The following is a 17553-nucleotide window of genomic DNA, read 5'->3' as shown; positions in this document are numbered from 1 at the left end:
TCTCTCAGATTTCACAGCTTCCTACTGTGCTACTACCATTCTACACCTTGAATTTTATGCCCCCTCACTCGGTACGGTTTGTAGTTGGGGGAGGTGAGTGTGAAATAAGATCAATGGGCTTCTTCCAGGGTTCCAACCCACCCCGACCTCTGTGCAATTTTAGACTGGCGTGGGCAAGGCCTCAGATCTACCCTTGCCCTGATTGAGGCCCAATTATTGATAACGTAAGGGCCACTTCCCTCCCAGCCTCAATTTTTAAGAGGAGTTGCCAGTTACAGAGGAACCCAAAAATAATTGTATTTAGATCTCGGCTAGAAAAGTGGAATGTGGATCACCTCCATCGGAAGCCCCCTTTTAACTTTGGCCACTACTCCCTCTTAGAGGATGAGAAGGGGGACTTAGTGGTAGGGGATGGGGAAATGGCTGAGGTCTTGAATAACTTTTTTGTTTCAGTCTTCACGGAGGAGCATGTGAATAATTTGCCGAGTGTTAGAGATGGAAAGGTGGTAGGACTGGAGGGTCTTAATGACATTACTGTTACTAGAGAGGCGGTGCTCGACAGACTGGAGGGGCTGATTGTGGACAAGTCCCCAGGACCGGATGGAATGCATCTGAAGGTTCTGAAAGAAATGGCGGAGGTGATAGTGGATGCCTTGGTGGTTATTTTCCAAATGTCGCTGGATTCCGGGGAAGTGCCGGAAGATTGGAAAACTGCTAATGTTACGCCGTTGTTTAAGAAGGGTGCCAGGCAAAAGGCGGGGAATTATAGGCTGGTTAGTTTAACGTCTGTTGTAGGTAAAATGTTAGAATCTGTCATAATGGAGGAAATAGCGAGGCATCTTGAGGGGAATTGCTTGATAGAGCAGACGCAGCACGGTTTCATTAAAGGGAAGTCGTGTCTGACAAATTTACTGGAGTTCTATGAGGATGTGTCTAGGGCGGTGGATAGAGGAGAGCCAGTAGGTGTGGTCTTTCTTGATTTTCAGAAGGCGTTTGACAAGGTACCTCACAAGAGGTTATTGCAGAAGGTCAGGGGACATGGAGTTGGGGATAGGGTGTTAGCATGGATAGAGGATTGGTTGTCAAATAGGAGGCAGAGAGTGGGGGTCAATGGGTGCTATTTGGATTGGCAGTTGGTGACGAGTGGAGTGCCCCAGGGGTCGGTGCTGGGGCTTCAGCTATTTACCATTTATATAGATGATCTGGAGGAGGGAACCGAGTGTATGGTGTCGAAATTTGCTGATGACACCAAGATTGGTGGAACGGCAAATTGCGCGGATGGCGTGGAGAGTCTACAGAAGGATCTAGATAGGCTGGGCGAATGGGCCAGGAACTGACAAATGGAATTTAATGTTGGCAAGTGCGAGGTGGTCCACTTTGGTAGGAGTAATGGTAGGAAGGATTATTACTTACGTGGCGAAAAACTGCAGCAGGCGACAGTGCAGAGGGACCTCGGGGTCCTTGTGCATGAGTCGCAAAAACGCAGCCTGCAGGTGCAGCAGGTGGTCAGGAAGGCTAATGGGATGCTGGCCTTCATAGCGAGGGGGATTGAATATAAAAGTAGGGAGGTCTTGCTGCGGCTGTATAGGGCATTGGTGAGGCCACAGCTGGAGTACTGTGTGCAGTTTTGGGCGCCGTACTTACGCAAGGATATTTTGGCCTTGGAGGGAGTGCAGAGGAGGTTTACTAGGCTGATGCCGGAGTTGAAGGGGTTGAGCTATGAGGAGAGGCTGAATAAACTAGGATTGTACTCGTTAGAGTTTAGAAGAATGAGGGGAGATCTCATTGAGACATATAAGATGATGAATGGGATGGATAGGATAGAGGTGGAGAGACTCTTCCCGCTCAGAAAGGACAGTAGGACTAGGGGGCACAGCCTCAAGATAAGGGGGGTTGGTTTAGAACGGAGTTGAGGAAGAACTTCTTCACTCAAAGGGTGGTGAATCTCTGGAATTCTCTGCCCGTTGAAGTGGTGGAGGCTACCTCACTAAATATTTTTAAGACGCGGGTTGATGGGTTTTTGATAAGAGAGGGGATTAAGGGTTATGGGGAGAGGGCAGGAATGTGGAACTGAGCCACGACAGATCAGCCATGATCTTATTGAATGGCGGGGCAGGCTCGAAGGGCTAGATGGCCTACTCCTGCTCCTATTTCTTATGTTCTTATGTTCTTAAGGTCTGGTGGCCGCTGGACAAATGGCCCCCTCCCCCAACCACCCAGCCATCCCCAACACTCCAGACCCCCACTGCCCACCTACCCAGGCCTCCCCTATCATCCTCATCCTAAGTACCCCCAAAGACTTACCTTTTCCTGGATACATGGGACTAAGGGTCCAGGGATTGCAATCCCACTCATGTCCACCGCAGCTTCTGGCGCTGCAGAGACTAGAGAGCTTCCAGCCAATCAGATTAGCCAGCAGCTCTCTAAGGTGGAGCTTTCTCCTGAATAAGGGGCGGAACTTCCACTCGCAGCCAATGAATGCTCACCTGGAGTGTAACGTTGTTGAGGGCAAATGGTGTTGATTGAGTTGTGTTCCCTGCCGACTCTTTGGATAGTAAGAAGTCTCAGAACACCAGGTTAAAGTCCAACAGGTTTATTTAGTAGCACGAGCTTTCGGAGTGTCGTTCCTTCAGGTGAGTGAAGAGTTGTGTTCATTCTTCACTCACCTGATGAAGGAGCGATACTCCGAAAGCTTGTGCTACCAAATATGCTTGTTGGACTTTAACCTGATGTTGTGAGACTACTTACTGTGCCTATCCCAGTCTAACGCGGCATCTCCACATTGTGACTCTTTGGATACCATTCTAAAAACCCCATCCAGGCTGCTAAAGGGCAATGGCAGCAGCTATTTAGTTTTCTTCCACTTGTTTTCTCTCATACTCCCCCCAGTTTAGATTTGAAAGCAATTGTATCAAGTTTTTTTAGTTCATTCACGGGACACGGGCGACACTGGCTGGCCAGCATTTATTGCCCATCCCAAGTTGCCTGAGGCCAGTTGAGAGTCAACCACATTGCTGTGGCTCTGGAGTCACATGTAGGCCAGACCAGGTAAGGTCGGCAGATTTCCTTCCCTAAAGTGAACCAGATAGGTTTTTCCAACAATTGGCAAAAGCTTCACAGTCATCAGTATATTTTTAATTCCAGATTTTTTTTATTGAATTCAAATTCCACCATCTGCTGTGGTGAGATTTGAATGCAGGCCCCCAGAGCATTAGCTGAGTCTCTGGATTAATAGTCTAGTAGTAATGCCACTAGGCCATCACCTCCCCATAGCTCATTGTGTATGGGGATCTGGTCAGTTATAGAAAATAGGAGCAGGAGGAGGCCATTTGGCCCTTTGAGCCTGCTCTGCCATTCATTATGATCAAGTTGATCATCCAACTCAATAGCCTGATCCAGCCTTCTCTCCGTATCCTTTAATCCCCTTTGCCCCAAGAGCTGTATCTAACTCCTTCTTGAAAACATTCACTGTTTTGGCCTCAACTACTTTCTATGGAGGCTCACCACTCTCTGGGTGAAGAACTTCCTCCTCATCTGTGTCCTAAACGGTCTACCCTGTATCCTCAGACTGTGAGCCCTGGTTCTGGACATCCCCAGCATCAGGAACTTCCTTCTTGCATCTACCTTGCCTAGTCCTGTCAGAATTTCATAGGTTTAGAGGAGATTCCCCCCTTATTTTTCTAAACTACAGTGAATATAATCAATACCTTCAGGGATGTCACTGGAATGTTGTGGGAGCATCAGTGTTGAGACTAACTGTGTCCAGAACAAATGTCTTCACACTTTCACAAAGAAGTCACTGGATGGCATTCCAGAACCGGAGCCGAGACAGAATTTCCCCTTGTTAGAGGCACTGCTGCCTCACAGCGCCAAGGACCCCGGTTCAATTCTCGGCTTGGGTCACTGTCTGTGTGGAGTTTGCACACTCTCCCTGTGTCTGTGTGGGTTTCTCTGGTTTCCTCCCACAGTCCAAAGATGTGCAGGTTAGGTAGATTAGTCATGATAAATTACCCCTTAGTATCAGGGGGACTAGCTAAGGTAAATGCATGGGGTTATGGGGAAAGGGCGTGGGTGGGATTATGGTCAGTGCAGACCCGATGGGCCGAATGGCATCCTTCTGCACTGCAGGTTTCTATAAATTGCAATACTCTGAGCATCATTCTAACTGAGTTAAGATTATTCAGCATGGGGGGGGGATGCTAATCGCTGTGCACTAAGATATCAGCATTGAAAATCAGTCAGTATTTGTGGAAATTACTTCAGAAATGTTCTCAAGGTACTCAAACCCGTGAGTTAACATCCTGAATCTTGCTTTGCAGGTGAAGAATTTTATTTTAACCCATTCCAATGGGAGTTTATTGGCAAGAACCTTACTGCCTTGGCAGTGGAAGGAGTCGCCTACTTCCTTCTGAATCTGGCTATCCAGCACCGCTTCTTCCTCAGCAGCATGTATGTACACTCGTCTCTCCAGCTTTAAACATTCCCTTCCTCTGTCTCATTCCGCGGTTCACAGTAATGTACAATCCCCATGCTCTCAAAGAACAAAGAACACAGGACGGGAAACAGGCCCTTCGGCCCGCGCCACCATCTCAACATTGTGAATCCCTCTTCCACCCATGACCCTTGCCTACGCTAATGGCACTGCACATTGGAAACCAGATTGAGGGGATACTAATTTAGGGACAAATTGTTACACCAATTAGCCTAAGAGCACACCTTTGGGGTGTGGGAGGAAACTCTCTCTCCACATCCTTTCATATTCCTCTTTCGCAAGCAGCAAATCGGCTTTGATAAAAATTTATAGGAATTAGGAGCAGAAGTGGACAAATTCAGCTCTTCGAGCCTGCTCTGCTATTCAATCAGATCATGGCTGATCTCTCTCTCTGGTCTCAAATCCACCTCCCGACCTGTTCCCCTTATCCCTTTTTTATTAGAAATATCTCCTTCTTGAAACAGTTCAACGATTCAGATACCACACTATGAGGCAGCGAGTTCCACAAATCCATATCCTCTGGGAGAAGTAGTTCCTCCTCATCTCAAGTTTTAAATCTACAGCCTCTCAACCTATATCTGTGATCTCTTGTTCTAGATTGCCCCATAAAAGGAAACACTTGGTCTACTTTTACTTTATCAATCCCTTGTAAAATTTTATATACTTCAATCAGATCCCTTCTCATCCTTCTAAACTCCAACAACTACAAGCCCAAACTGTTCAATCCCTCCTCACACGTCAACCCTTTCAATCCCAGTATCAATCTGATGAACCTCCTCTGAACTGCATGAATTCGGTTTCAAGAGCAATTTGCAGTTCAAAGTACCACATTTAACCAGCCCCAGAGATCATCTATAACCCTTCCTTTCATTTGTTTGCAGTTAACTTAGATTTGTGCCCCTGTGTTATCATCTCCCAGTTCAATGGAAACATATTTATTTAATCAGGACTATCTATAATTAGGAAGACCTCTATCAGATCAATCCCTAATGACAAACCCTTAAGTTCTCAAGTCCAATTTTATACCTGGAGCCATCTATTCATGAAATATTCTAGGACATCTGTCCTGTATCTTTAAATTAATTTGATATCCTTCCTATAACAGGGCAATCAGAACTGGAGGATATTGATTAAGGGACTTTATTGTCAAACAGGGCGATCTAATGACAATGGTAGTATCCTTCTTAGTCGGACGTTCTGGGTTTGAGTTCCACCCCAGGACTTAATGCACTCATATTGTGGACAAACAGTATGGGGCAGCACGGTGGCACAGTGGTTAGCACAGCAGCCTCACAGCGCCAGGGACCCAGGTTCAATTCTAGCCTTGGACCACTGTTTGTGTGGAGTTTGCACATTCACTACGTGTCTGCATAGCATTCCTCTGGGTGCTCCCATTTCCTCCCACACTCCAAAAGTGTGCAAGATAGGTGGATTGGCCATGTTAAATTGCCTGTTAGAGTCTCAAGTTGTGCAGGCTAGGGGGATTAGCAGGTAAATGTAGGGATAGAGTATGGGTGGGATGCTCTGTTAGAGAGTTAGTACAGGCTCAGTGGGCTAAATGGCCTCCTTCTGCACCATAGGAATTCTACAAAACAGGTTATATATCAACCTGCAAATCCTCCCAACACACGGCAGTAACAGCGGGAGTGATACCTGCTCAGACACATGATGAAAGGAATATTGAAGTCCTCACCATCACTAACCACAGGTCCAGACTATAACATGCATTTAAAGATTTGCACGTTGCCAAAGGAACTTGGGCCTGAATTCTCCAGCACTGGAGAAGCAGGCCATTCAAACCCCCAGTCACCTTTGGCAGGACTGGAAGATCTCACTGGTAGGAGTGGCTGAAAAATCCTGACATTGGACTATGAGTGAACTGTAGTGCACCACAACCAAAGCAACAGAGGACGTGCAACTTTAACATTAAGAAATTGCCTTTAACAATCTCCTCCAGAGCCTAATCAGGAAGGAAAAGGATAAAAGTTTCAAGTCTGGATGACAGATTCGAAATGTTAGCTTTTTCCTCTCTCCACAGATGCTGTCAGACCTGCTGAGATTTTCCAGCATTTTCTGTGTTTATGTTGGGAAAGTTTGGATATGGGTTATTAAGAATGGCCTTGAGGGAAGTGGATGGTGAAGGTAATTAGGATGGAAATCCCAGAGCACAAAGTCCAGCCAACTCAAGGCACATTCATCAGTGATAGGCCGAAGGAGCTGAGAGATGCTGGAGCTGGAGAAGCTGGGCTGTTGCAGGACTGGAGGAGGTCACAGAGGGAGGTAGGGAATAAGCCAGGAAGGAATTTAATCACAGGAATGAAACATTGAAGTTGGAGATTCAGGGGAACCAGGAGGCAGTTTAGGTCAGTAAAGATAGAGCTGTTGGCAGGGTTGGATGTGAAAACATATGGGGTGAAGTTGGTTGACACATTGGTAGCAAAAAAACTGCCTTCAACTGAGGAAGAGGAATGGAAAATGTGTTGCCAATTTGCTATGAAGCTTTTTTTAAATTGGTCCCAAAGAGCAAAGAACAAAGAAAAGTACAACACAGGAACAGACCCTTCAGCCCTTCAAGTCTACACCAATCATGATGCCTGCCTAAACTAAAACCGTGTGCACTTACAGAGTCCGTGTCCTTCGATTCCCATCCTATTCATGTATTCATCTAGTTGATCCTTAAGTGCTGCAATCATACCTGCTCCTATCATCTCCCCGGGCAGCCTGTTCCACACATTCACCTGTGTAAAACAACTTACCTTGTACATCTCCTCTAAACTTTTCCCCATGTACCTTAAACTTATGTCCCCTAGTACTTGACCTTTCTACCCTAGGAAAGGGCATTTGACTATCCCTTAGTACACTAAATTCTAAAGGTAAATCTTTAAAGAGCTGTTTGCTTTCATTGTTTTGACAACTAGGCATAGTTTGACAAGTTGACATAGTCAACATTGTCTTCCAATTACAAAATATCACAAATGTTCTTTTACTATTAGTTCACTGGAAAAGTTGGGGAAATCTACGGACTAGGCAATGGTATTGTCATTGGATCTGTAATCCAGAGAGTCAGGGTAATGCTCTAAGGATTCGGGTTCGAATCCCACCACAGCAGATGGTGAAATTCCTATTTAATAAAGATATGGATTTAAAAGTCTACTGATGACCATGAAACCATTGGCAATTTCATAAAAATCTATCGGATTCATTTATGTCCTTTAGGGGAGTAAATCTGCTGTCCTTACGTGGTCTGGCTTACATGTAACTCCAGACCCACAGCAGTGTGGTTGACTCTTAACTACCCTAGGGATGGGCAATAAATGCTGGCCTAGCCAGTAACGCTCACACCCCATAAATGGGGAGGTGATCCTAGCGGCTTTATTGCTAAACCATAATCCAGAAACTCAATTAATGATCTAGGGACCCAGGTTTGAAGCTCACCATGGCAGTTGGTGGAATTTGAATTCAATAAAAATTATCTGGACTTAAGAATTTACTGATGACCATGAAACTATTGCCAGTTGTCTGAAAAACCCATCTGGCTCATTATCAATGTTGACAATGTCAACTTGTCAAATTATGCCTAGGTGTCAAGACAGTGAAAAGACACAACTATTTAAATTTAGAATTTCGTGTACTAAGGGACAGTCAGATGCTCTTTCCTAGGGTAGAAAAGTCAAGTACTAGGGGACATAGGTTTAAGGTGTGTGGGGCAAAGTTTAGAGGAGGTGTGCAAAGCAAGTTGCTTTAGGGAGGGAGATCAGCCGTCCTCAGCTGGTCTGGCCTGAATGTGACTCCAGAGTTGACTCTGAACTGCCCCCGAGCAACTAGGGATGGGCAATAAATGCTGGCCGGCCAGCGATGTCCCAGAAAGGAATAAAAGAAAACTAGGGGACTTGTTTCACCAATGCTCACTAGTGGCGTAAGCTACATCACAAGCCACATATCTGACAATTCCGGGCCTGTCCACACTTCAATCAGTTGTGCCAGCGCCTCTGTTGAATGTCTTGCTGTTTGCTGCAGGCCACTGAGTCTCACCAACCTGCCTACCATTGAAGAAGATGACGACGTAGCTAAGGAACGCGAAAGAATTCGAGGTACGGGCAAGCACGACATCCTGAAAATAAAAGAACTGAGCAAGGTGAGTGGCAGCTGGCTGGCCAGCGCATGAATGTGGGTGTACGTGAGAGGGGTTAGTATATTGAACTGATGTTGAATTTTGTTCCGACAGTATTACATTGGGAGAGTCAGGCCGGCGGTGGATAGAATCAGTGTGGGTGTTCGACCAGGAGAGGTACGCTTCATCTTTCAGATATCTATGTAGACAGCCATGCAATGTTCACTGATATCCTCAGTTGGTATGTTTTATTAAACTATTACTATTTCATGACACCTTTGATGTGTATTTTTCTCCTTTAGTGCTTTGGGCTGTTGGGTGTTAATGGTGCTGGAAAGACAACAACATTCAAAATGTTGACAGGAGACATTGACCCCACGTCTGGCGAAGCTTCAGTAGCAGGCTACAGGTATCCCGCAGTGATAAACTACATTCCTGCATACTTGTAGGTGCCATTAGCAAGTGAATTTAGATATTTTGCAACAAAGTCCATCAGAAAACGGGTCTGCATGTGTTTTTTTTTTGTAGCTGTTTATCGAAGGAAAGATATACCAGTATTGGAGGCAGTCCAGAGAAGGTTCATTGCTTTGATCCTGGGTATGGAGGGGTTTTCTTGTGAGGACAGGTTGAGTAGATTGGGCCTGTCTTCATTGTAGTTTAGAAGAATGAGAGGCATAGAGGAGAGACATATAGGATTCTCAGGGGTTTTGGTAGGGTAGATGCTGAGAGTTTGTTTCCCCTATTCAGAGGTCTAGGATCAGAGGGCATAATCTCAGAGTAAGAGGTCACCCATTTAAGACAGAGATGAGGAGGAATTTCTTCTCTCAAGATGATGGTGAATCCGTGGAATTCTTTACCACAGAGGACAGTAGAATCAAAGGACACAACCGCAGATGAAAGGGAGATCCTTTAATACAGAGATGAGGAGGAATTTCTTCAGCCAGGGAGTGGTAAATCTGTGGAACCCTTTGTCGCAGAAGGCTGTGGAGGTCTGGTCACTGAGTATCTTTAAGACAGAGATAGATGGGTACTTGATTATAAGGGGACCAGGGGTTAAGGGGGAAAAGGCAGGAGAATGGGGATGAGAAAAATATTAGCCATGATTGAATGGCAAAGCAGACTCAATGGGCCTAATTCTGCTCCTGTGTCTTATGGTCTTATAGTAGAGGCTGGGTCATTATGTATGTTCATGGCTGAGATAGACAGATCAGTGAGGGAATCTAGGGTTATGGGGATACAGCGGGAAAGTAGAGTTGAGAATTATCACATCAGATCAGTCATGATCCCATTGAATGATGGAGTAGACTTGATGGGCTGAATGGCCTACTTATGCTCCAATATCTTATGGTCTTAAAAAACAATCAGAAACTACTTTGCTATCTTTGTTAATGACATTTTCTAACAACTCAGTTGCTTTGTTTTTGAATCTTCCTCAGCATTCTCACGCAGATTGACGATGTTCACCAGAACATGGGATACTGCCCCCAGTTTGACGCTATTGATGACTTGCTCACAGGCCGTGAACACCTATTACTGTACGCAAGGCTGCGCGGTGTTCCAGAGGATGAGATTGACCGGGTAACTCAGTTAACGATTACTTTTTGAAACTTGTGGCACAAGCTTGGATTTTAAAGGGTGTCTCAGGAGAGAGAGGCACAGAAGTAGAAATGTTTAGGAACAGTATTCTGGAGCTCAGAGCTGAGGCAGCCACCAATGATGGAGTGATTCAAATCAAAGTCAGAACTAGAGGAGTCTAATATCTTGGAGGGTTCATGGGCTGGAAGAGGTTACAGAGATAAGGGAGGGTTGTAGAGATTAGAACATGGAACATTACAGCACAGTTCAGGCCCTCCGGCCCTTGATGTTGTGTCGAGCTATGTCCAATCCCAGATCAAGCTATCCCCTCCCTATAATTCTGGAGTGCTCCACGTGCCTATCCAGTAACTGTCTGAATGTTCCTAAAGTGTCTGACTCCACTATCACAGCAGGCAGTCCATTCCACACCCCAACCACACTCTGAGTAAAGAACCTACCTTGGACATCCCTCCTATATCTCCGGCCATGAACCTTATAGTTATGCCCCCTACATCCACCCGAGGAAATAGTCTTTGCACATCCACTCTATCAATCCCTCTCATCATCTTATAAACCTCTATTAAGTCGCGTCTCATCCTCCTCTGCTCCAAAGAGAAAAGCCCCAGCTCCCTCAACCATTCCTCATAAGACCTACCCCCCAAACCAGGCAGCATCCTGGTAAATCTCCACTGCATTCTCTCCAATGATTCCACATCCTCCTTATAGTGAAGTGACCAGAATGAACGCAATATTCCAAATGTGGTCTCACCAACGTCCGGTATAGTTGCAGCATAACTTTTTTTATCTCCCTTCTGAGGAGGTTGGAGGGCTGGAGGAGGTAACAGAGATAGGGAGGGCCTTGGGGCTGGAGGATGTTACGGAGATAAGGAGGGGTGTAGGGGCTGGAGGATATTACAGAGATAGGGAGGGGTCTTGGGGCTGGAGGATATTACAGAGATAAGGAGGGGTCTTGGGGCTGGAGGATGTTACAAAGATAGCAGGGATTGTAAGGGCTGGAGGAGGTTACAGAGATGGGGAGGACTGGGGTCATATGTAATTGGAATCCAGACTCAGATTTGAAAGGAGATAAAACAATATTAGTGAGAAAATAACCTTCTGCTTCTTAAGTGCATTTGACAACATCTGACAGTTCCAAGTTAAAACTCAGTGTTAAAAACTTCAAAGCACTTAAACTTTATTGCCAAAATAATGTTTTGTTTCTGTTAAATTGCCTATATTAATAGAGCATGGTATGAACTGAATAAATACAGCTCAAACTGGAAGCAAGGCATAGCTTAGACAGTCATAAAATCAACAGTGACACTGTGGAGTACTTTAATTCAGGGCTGCAGAATATACTTCTTATATTATAATCACAGAATATTCTAGATTAGCATTCGGAGTCTCCCTCCTCCATCCCCTCCCCCTGATCCCAAGGCCTAATTAATCCTCAGAAACTAAGTAAGAAGTCTCACAACACCAGCTCCACTCACCTGGTAAAGGAGCGGCACTCCAAAAGCTCCTGATTCCAAATAAACCTGTTGGACTTTAACCTGGTGTTGTGAGACCTCTTAATGAGCCCACCCCCGTCCAACACTGGCATCTCCGCATCCCAGAAACCAAGACTGTACAAATTACCTTAATCTCCGACCCACCTTGCTCCCAAATTAACCATTAAACAAAACCACCCAGGAAACCAGGATGTACCATAGTCATTCCCACAGACGGATTATTAAAATATATGAGTGAGTGAATGAATGTTTTTGAGAATTCCACAAAATAGAATCTTACAGAATAAAGCTCTGGTTCAGAAAGTACCTCCATCGTTCTGCTCTTTATGTTCACCATTGGGCATCATTCATTCACTCTTGCATGGGACTTACTGTAACATTGATACTCCATTGCTAATGTGGATTTTAGATACCCAGGTTTATCTATCACAGGGGAGATGGCAGCAATGTCAGTGGACTAGTAATCCAGCGGGGCCAGGCTAATGCCCGGGGGTCACAGTTCAAATCCCATCACGGCAGCTGATGAAATTGAAATTCAATTAATAAAATCTGGAATATAAATCTGGACTCAGTAATAGTGACCATGAAATTATCATTAATTGTTGTAAAAACGTATCTGGTTGACAAATGTGATTAACTCTTGTGCAATGTGGTTAACTCTTAACGTAGCCTAACAAACCAATGAGTTCAACAAATGCTGGCCTTGCCAGCAATTCTATGAAAGAATAAACATATATATATGTATTTTAGCAAAAAGTCTCAAGGTGTTGACAGGATTTAGTTTCACCGTGCACAGATAGATATTCATTGGGCTCTAGCTGGTTAGACTGAGCATTCACTACCCAGAATGTGACCTTTCGACCTCAGAATATTCTAGATGTTCTCCAGAACTATCCCAGTGATGCATAAGCTGCTAAATTTCTGCCTTTCCAACGTGCAGGTCGCTGACTGGGGCATTGAGAAGCTGGATCTTACAGACTACGCTAATCAGACAGCTGGCACATACAGCGGAGGGAACAAGCGCAAACTCTCCACCGCCATCGCCCTCATTGGCTGCCCCCCGGTAGTGCTGCTGGTAAGAGGTGGTGCTGTATCCTTCTTTATTCCCATTGCAGCTGCAGATCGGATGCGGCTCAGGAAGGATACGGTGCTTGGGAAGCATTGTAAACCATAGCTTAAATCAGGACATCCTTCTTGGCGTACTCACTGGAGTCGCACGGCGCCATTTCAGCAACAGAGGAGTTTCAGTAATAATAATAAATAAAGAGAAACTGTTTCCATTGGCAGGAGGCTCAGAAACCAGTGACACAGATTTAGAAGATGAGTTCAATTCCTGGCTTGGAGGAACTGTCTGTCTGAAGTTTGCACATTCTTAACCTGCGTGGGTTTCCTCCGGGTGCTCTGGTTGCCTCCCACAGTTCAAAGATGTGCAGGTTAGGATGATTGGCCATGCTAAATTACCCATGGTGTATCGGGATGTCTAGGTTAGAGGAATTAGCAGAGAAAATGCATGGGGTAATGGGGATAAGGCCTGGGTGGGATTGTTGTCGGTGCAGACTCAATGGGCTGAATGGCCCCCGCCTGCACTGTGGGGTTTCGATGATAAAATGATTAGCAAAAGGAGCGGAGAGCTGAAGAGAATTTATTTTTATCCACACTGTTGTTCTGATCTGGCTGAGAAGGTGGTGGAAGCAAATTCATCTTTAACCTGCTGAAGGAGAAAGGATATTTAATTAAAAAGGGAAAAGTAGGAGAAAGGGGCTAATTGGACTCTAAGTGAAAGAGCCAGGCATGATAGGCTGAATGGCTTCCTCCTCAGCTGTGAATTCTGTGATTGTACTGGGCGGCACAGTAGCACAGTGGTTAGCACTGCTGTCTCACAATGCCAGTGACCCGGGTTCAATTCTCGGTTTGGTTCACTGTCTGTGTGGGGGCTGCACGTTCTCCTTGTGTCTGCGTGGGTTTCCTCCGGGTGCTCTGGTTTCCTCCCACAGTCCAAAGATATGCAGGTTAGGCTGATTGGCTATGGTAAATTGCCCCTTAGTGTCAGGGGGATTAGCAGGGTAAGTACATGGGGTTACAGAAATAGGATCTGGGTGGGATTGTTGTCAGTACAGACTCGATGGGCTAAATGTACTGTAGGGATTTTATGATTCCTTTATCCACAATCTTAACAAAGGTTCTAACCCATTGCTTCTGAGTTTGCAACTGTTTTTAGCTTTTTAGCAGAGGGAGGAATTCCACATTCTTTACAATCAGCACCCCCATTTCAATCTAATTAATTCTGGGAGCACGGATAATTCATCATGTAGCTCACTGTGCCTCAGTGTTTCTCTATATTATTGTATAACTGCTTCAGGCTGTGCGTATTTTATTTCTTGTTAGCTTTTCCAAATTTCTTCCTTCACACTCGGAGAGACGGCTGAAGTACAAATCCATTTGTAGGGTTAGGTTCCACATGAGGTACTGTGTTTTCAGGAGATGGATATTGCTGTGGCAATCAACCCTCTGTAGGATCACATTATGTCTTTCACTATTAAAATATCCTGAAGGATCTCCCGTTTTATCAATGAAACACTACCAGACCCGGAGCAAAGTTTTAAGACACAGGGAGATACAACGGCACAGTGGTTAGCACTGCTGTCTCACAGTGCCAGGAACTTGGTTCAATTCCTGGCTTCGGGTGACTGCATGGAGTTGGCACGTTCTCCCCATGTCTGCGTGGGTTTTCTCCGGGTGCTCGATTTCCTCCCATAGTCCAAAGATGTGCGAGTTAGTTTGATTGGCCATGCTAAAATTGCCCCTTAGTGTCCTAAGATGCTTAGGTTAGAGGGATTAGTGGGTAATAATATGTAGGGATATGGGGGTAGGGTCTGGGTGGGATTGTGGTCGGTGCTGACTCGATGGGCTGAAGGGCCTCTTTCTACACTGTACAGTTCTATGATTCTCTGAATTATCCAAGGTGACTGAGATAGGGTGTAGACCTGGCAGGGATGTTCATACAGAGAGTCGTTCAGATTCTGCGGTTCTGTGGTTGAAAGAATGGGAATATTTACAATTAATAGTAGCTGCCTTGCTGCTGTTGGCTCAGTACACACGTGCCAAGGCAGTGTTTCAAATTATCCCCGAAAACTCTACCACTGAATAAGGTAATGTCATTTGAATAGTAACATCTCCACGTTCCGCCCTGTTTAACAGACAATTTTGAGAGTGTCACAGTTCCTTCAGCGTTATTCTGGAATTTCCTGATGCCCCTCCCCATCCCATCCTGAGTGTGCCGTCACCACAAGGATGGCAGTGACTCAGCGAGAAGCCCCAATGTAGATAGGAATGGGAACAGATCTGGCCAAGCCAGCATCCACCATAACCCAGGAAGAAAAATAAATTCTTCAATCGCAAAAATGTTATATTAACAGTCATTTGTTTGACAAAGAATTGGGAGTTTAAACAACATAACTGTGGTGTTTGCATATTCCATATTAATCAGATACCCATTGAACGATGAGCCATTAATCTGTAGCATGGTTAATATTCATGTTTTAAGATGTTACTATGTTCTGTTAGGATGAACCAACTACTGGCATGGATCCAAAGTCTCGCCGGTTCCTCTGGAATTGCCTCCTCAGTGTTATCCGAGAAGGAAGAGCTGTAGTGCTGACCTCACACAGGTGATTGAGCCTTTTTCGTAATCTCTTGGTAAAACTTAAGTCATTTCCTTGCACTGGACACCCAGAAGTGACCGTTCTCTCTGTTTATTTACAGCATGGAGGAATGTGAAGCTCTCTGCACCAGGCTGGCCATCATGGTGAATGGACAGTTCAAGTGTCTGGGGACCATACAGCACCTGAAGTACAAGTAGGTTCAAATCCATTGCCAACTTTCCCAGTTCCCTGTCAGAGTTTACATGTCACAGACTGGGTTTGGGCAGGGCGTAGGTTCTTGGCAGAATCTTGGACACAAGGTGGCATGGTGGCACTTTGGTTAGCACTGCTGCCTCACAGTGCCAGGGATCTGGGTTCAATTCCCACCTTGGGTGACTGTCTATGTGGAGTTAGCACACTCTCCCCATATCTATGTGCCCTATCCTTGCATTCCCATCTACTCCCCCTGACATTAACTGCCAGACCTGTTCCCTGTACCCCCAAATATTTGCCCCGTTAATCCCCCTACCCTACACATCCTGGGACACTAAGGAACAATTTAGCATGACCAATCCATCTAACCTGCACATCTTTGGTATGTGAGAGGAAACTGGAGTACCCGGAGGAAACCCATGCAGACACGGGGAGAATGTGCAAACTCCACACAGACAGTGATCTGAGGCCGGAATCGAACCCGGGTCCCTGGCACTGTGAGGCAGCAGTGCTAACCACTGTGCCACCGTGCCACCAACTTATTATCATTTGTAGAGAAGAGTTAATGATGTTACAGTGATGCTATTATAATCTGATGCATAGTTTGACCTATTTCACAAGATCTTCAGATAAATATGATTAAGGAAGGTCAGTCAGTCCATTCTAACTCACCAGTTTTCATGTGGAGCTGGGAAGACAAGTGGCTTGTTTGTTATGAATTATTGGACCATGTCTTGGATGTGCTCTTAGGCTGATTGGTGTAACAAATTGTCCCTAAGTTAGTCTCCCCTCAATCTGGTTTCCAATGTGGAACGCCATAAGCATAGACAAGGGTCATGGGTGGAGAGGGGACTCACAATGTTGAAATGGCAGTGTGGGCTCATTGGGCTGAAGGGCCTGTTTCCCACGCTGGGTTGATCTTTGTTCTTTGTTCTTTGTCTTTTCCTTAATGAGTTGTGTGTCACTCATTGACCGGGTAAATGTCACACAGCGGGACGGTCTTTTATAAACCGCTGACTCATCTTTCACTCACCAGGTTTGGCGATGGCTACGTTGTGACCTTGAAGATTCAAGGAGGACAGCCTGGAACCTCGCCCGACCTGAATCCAGCCGAAGCGTTCTTCAAGAGCAACTTCCCCGACAGCTTGCAGACAGAGAAACATCACAACATGATCCAGTATCAGCTGTCTTCATCATCGCTATCCAAAATCTTCCAGTTACTCATCTCCAACAAAGAGCAGCTGAAGATAGAAGACTACTCGGTTTCACAAACAACTTTAGACCAGGTAACGGAGACCACGCCTCGAATACTCCCCACACTCCTGTCAAAACTCAGTGGGTGGGATTCTCAGTGTGGGTGAGGGGGGTGGGGGGAGCAGGGTGGAGCCCGCTGGCTGCACTGCAGGCTTTCCCCACTGACTTCTGGAACACTTTGAAAGAAATTATCCAAGAGAGGCTCCCAGGCAGAGCAGTGGCGGGTTCTGAACGAGCCACACGGTCAGCAACATTGGCTTTCAAAAGATCTTTTTGAAGACCATAAGACATTAGAGCAGAATTAGGCCACTCAGCCCATCGAGTCTGCTCCGCCATTCAATCATGGCTGATATTTTTCTCATCCCCATTCTTCTGCCTTTTCCCTATAACCCCAATCCCCTTATTAATCAAGAACCTATCTACCTCTGTCTTAAAGACACTCAATGACCTGGCCTCCACAGCCTTCTGTGGCAAAGAGTTCCACAGATTCACCACTCTCCGGCTGAAGAAGTTCCTCATCTCTGTTGTAAGGGATCATTCCTTTAGCCTGAGGTTATGTCCTCTGGTTCTAGTTTTTCCTACAAGTGGAAACATCCTCTCCATGTCCGCTCTATCCAGGCTTTGCAGTATCCTGGATTCAATAAGATGCCCCCTCATCCTTCTAAACTCCAATGATTACAGACCCAGAGTCCTCAACCGTTCCTCATACGACAATCTCTTCATTCCAGGGACCATTCTTGTGAACCTCCTCTGGAC

At 45.6% G+C, this 17553-nt stretch overlaps 1 protein-coding gene across 3 annotated transcripts in view; it reads left to right on the top strand.

Annotated features, from left to right (window-relative positions):
* The window catches only part of abca4b (ATP-binding cassette, sub-family A (ABC1), member 4b), a 155438-nt gene that overhangs the window by 136322 nt on the left and 1563 nt on the right, over nt 1-17553 (top strand). For all 3 annotated transcript variants that reach the window (XM_080195254.1, XM_080195255.1, XM_080195253.1), the window contains 9 exons: nt 4320-4449; nt 8510-8627; nt 8718-8780; nt 8906-9012; nt 10040-10181; nt 12630-12764; nt 15254-15357; nt 15452-15544; nt 16580-16829. In XM_080195254.1, coding sequence (XP_080051380.1) covers nt 4320-4449; nt 8510-8627; nt 8718-8780; nt 8906-9012; nt 10040-10181; nt 12630-12764; nt 15254-15357; nt 15452-15544; nt 16580-16829 — 1142 coding nt within the window. The remainder of the gene's footprint in view (nt 1-4319; nt 4450-8509; nt 8628-8717; nt 8781-8905; nt 9013-10039; nt 10182-12629; nt 12765-15253; nt 15358-15451; nt 15545-16579; nt 16830-17553) is intronic.

Source organism: Carcharhinus amblyrhynchos, chromosome 9 (genome assembly GCF_965287045.1).
Source record: "Carcharhinus amblyrhynchos chromosome 9, sCarAmb.v2.hapA, whole genome shotgun sequence".
NCBI classification, from domain to species: domain Eukaryota; kingdom Metazoa; phylum Chordata; class Chondrichthyes; order Carcharhiniformes; family Carcharhinidae; genus Carcharhinus; species Carcharhinus amblyrhynchos.
Note: the sequence above shows the minus strand (reverse complement) of the source record. Positions and strands in the feature narration are given on the sequence as shown.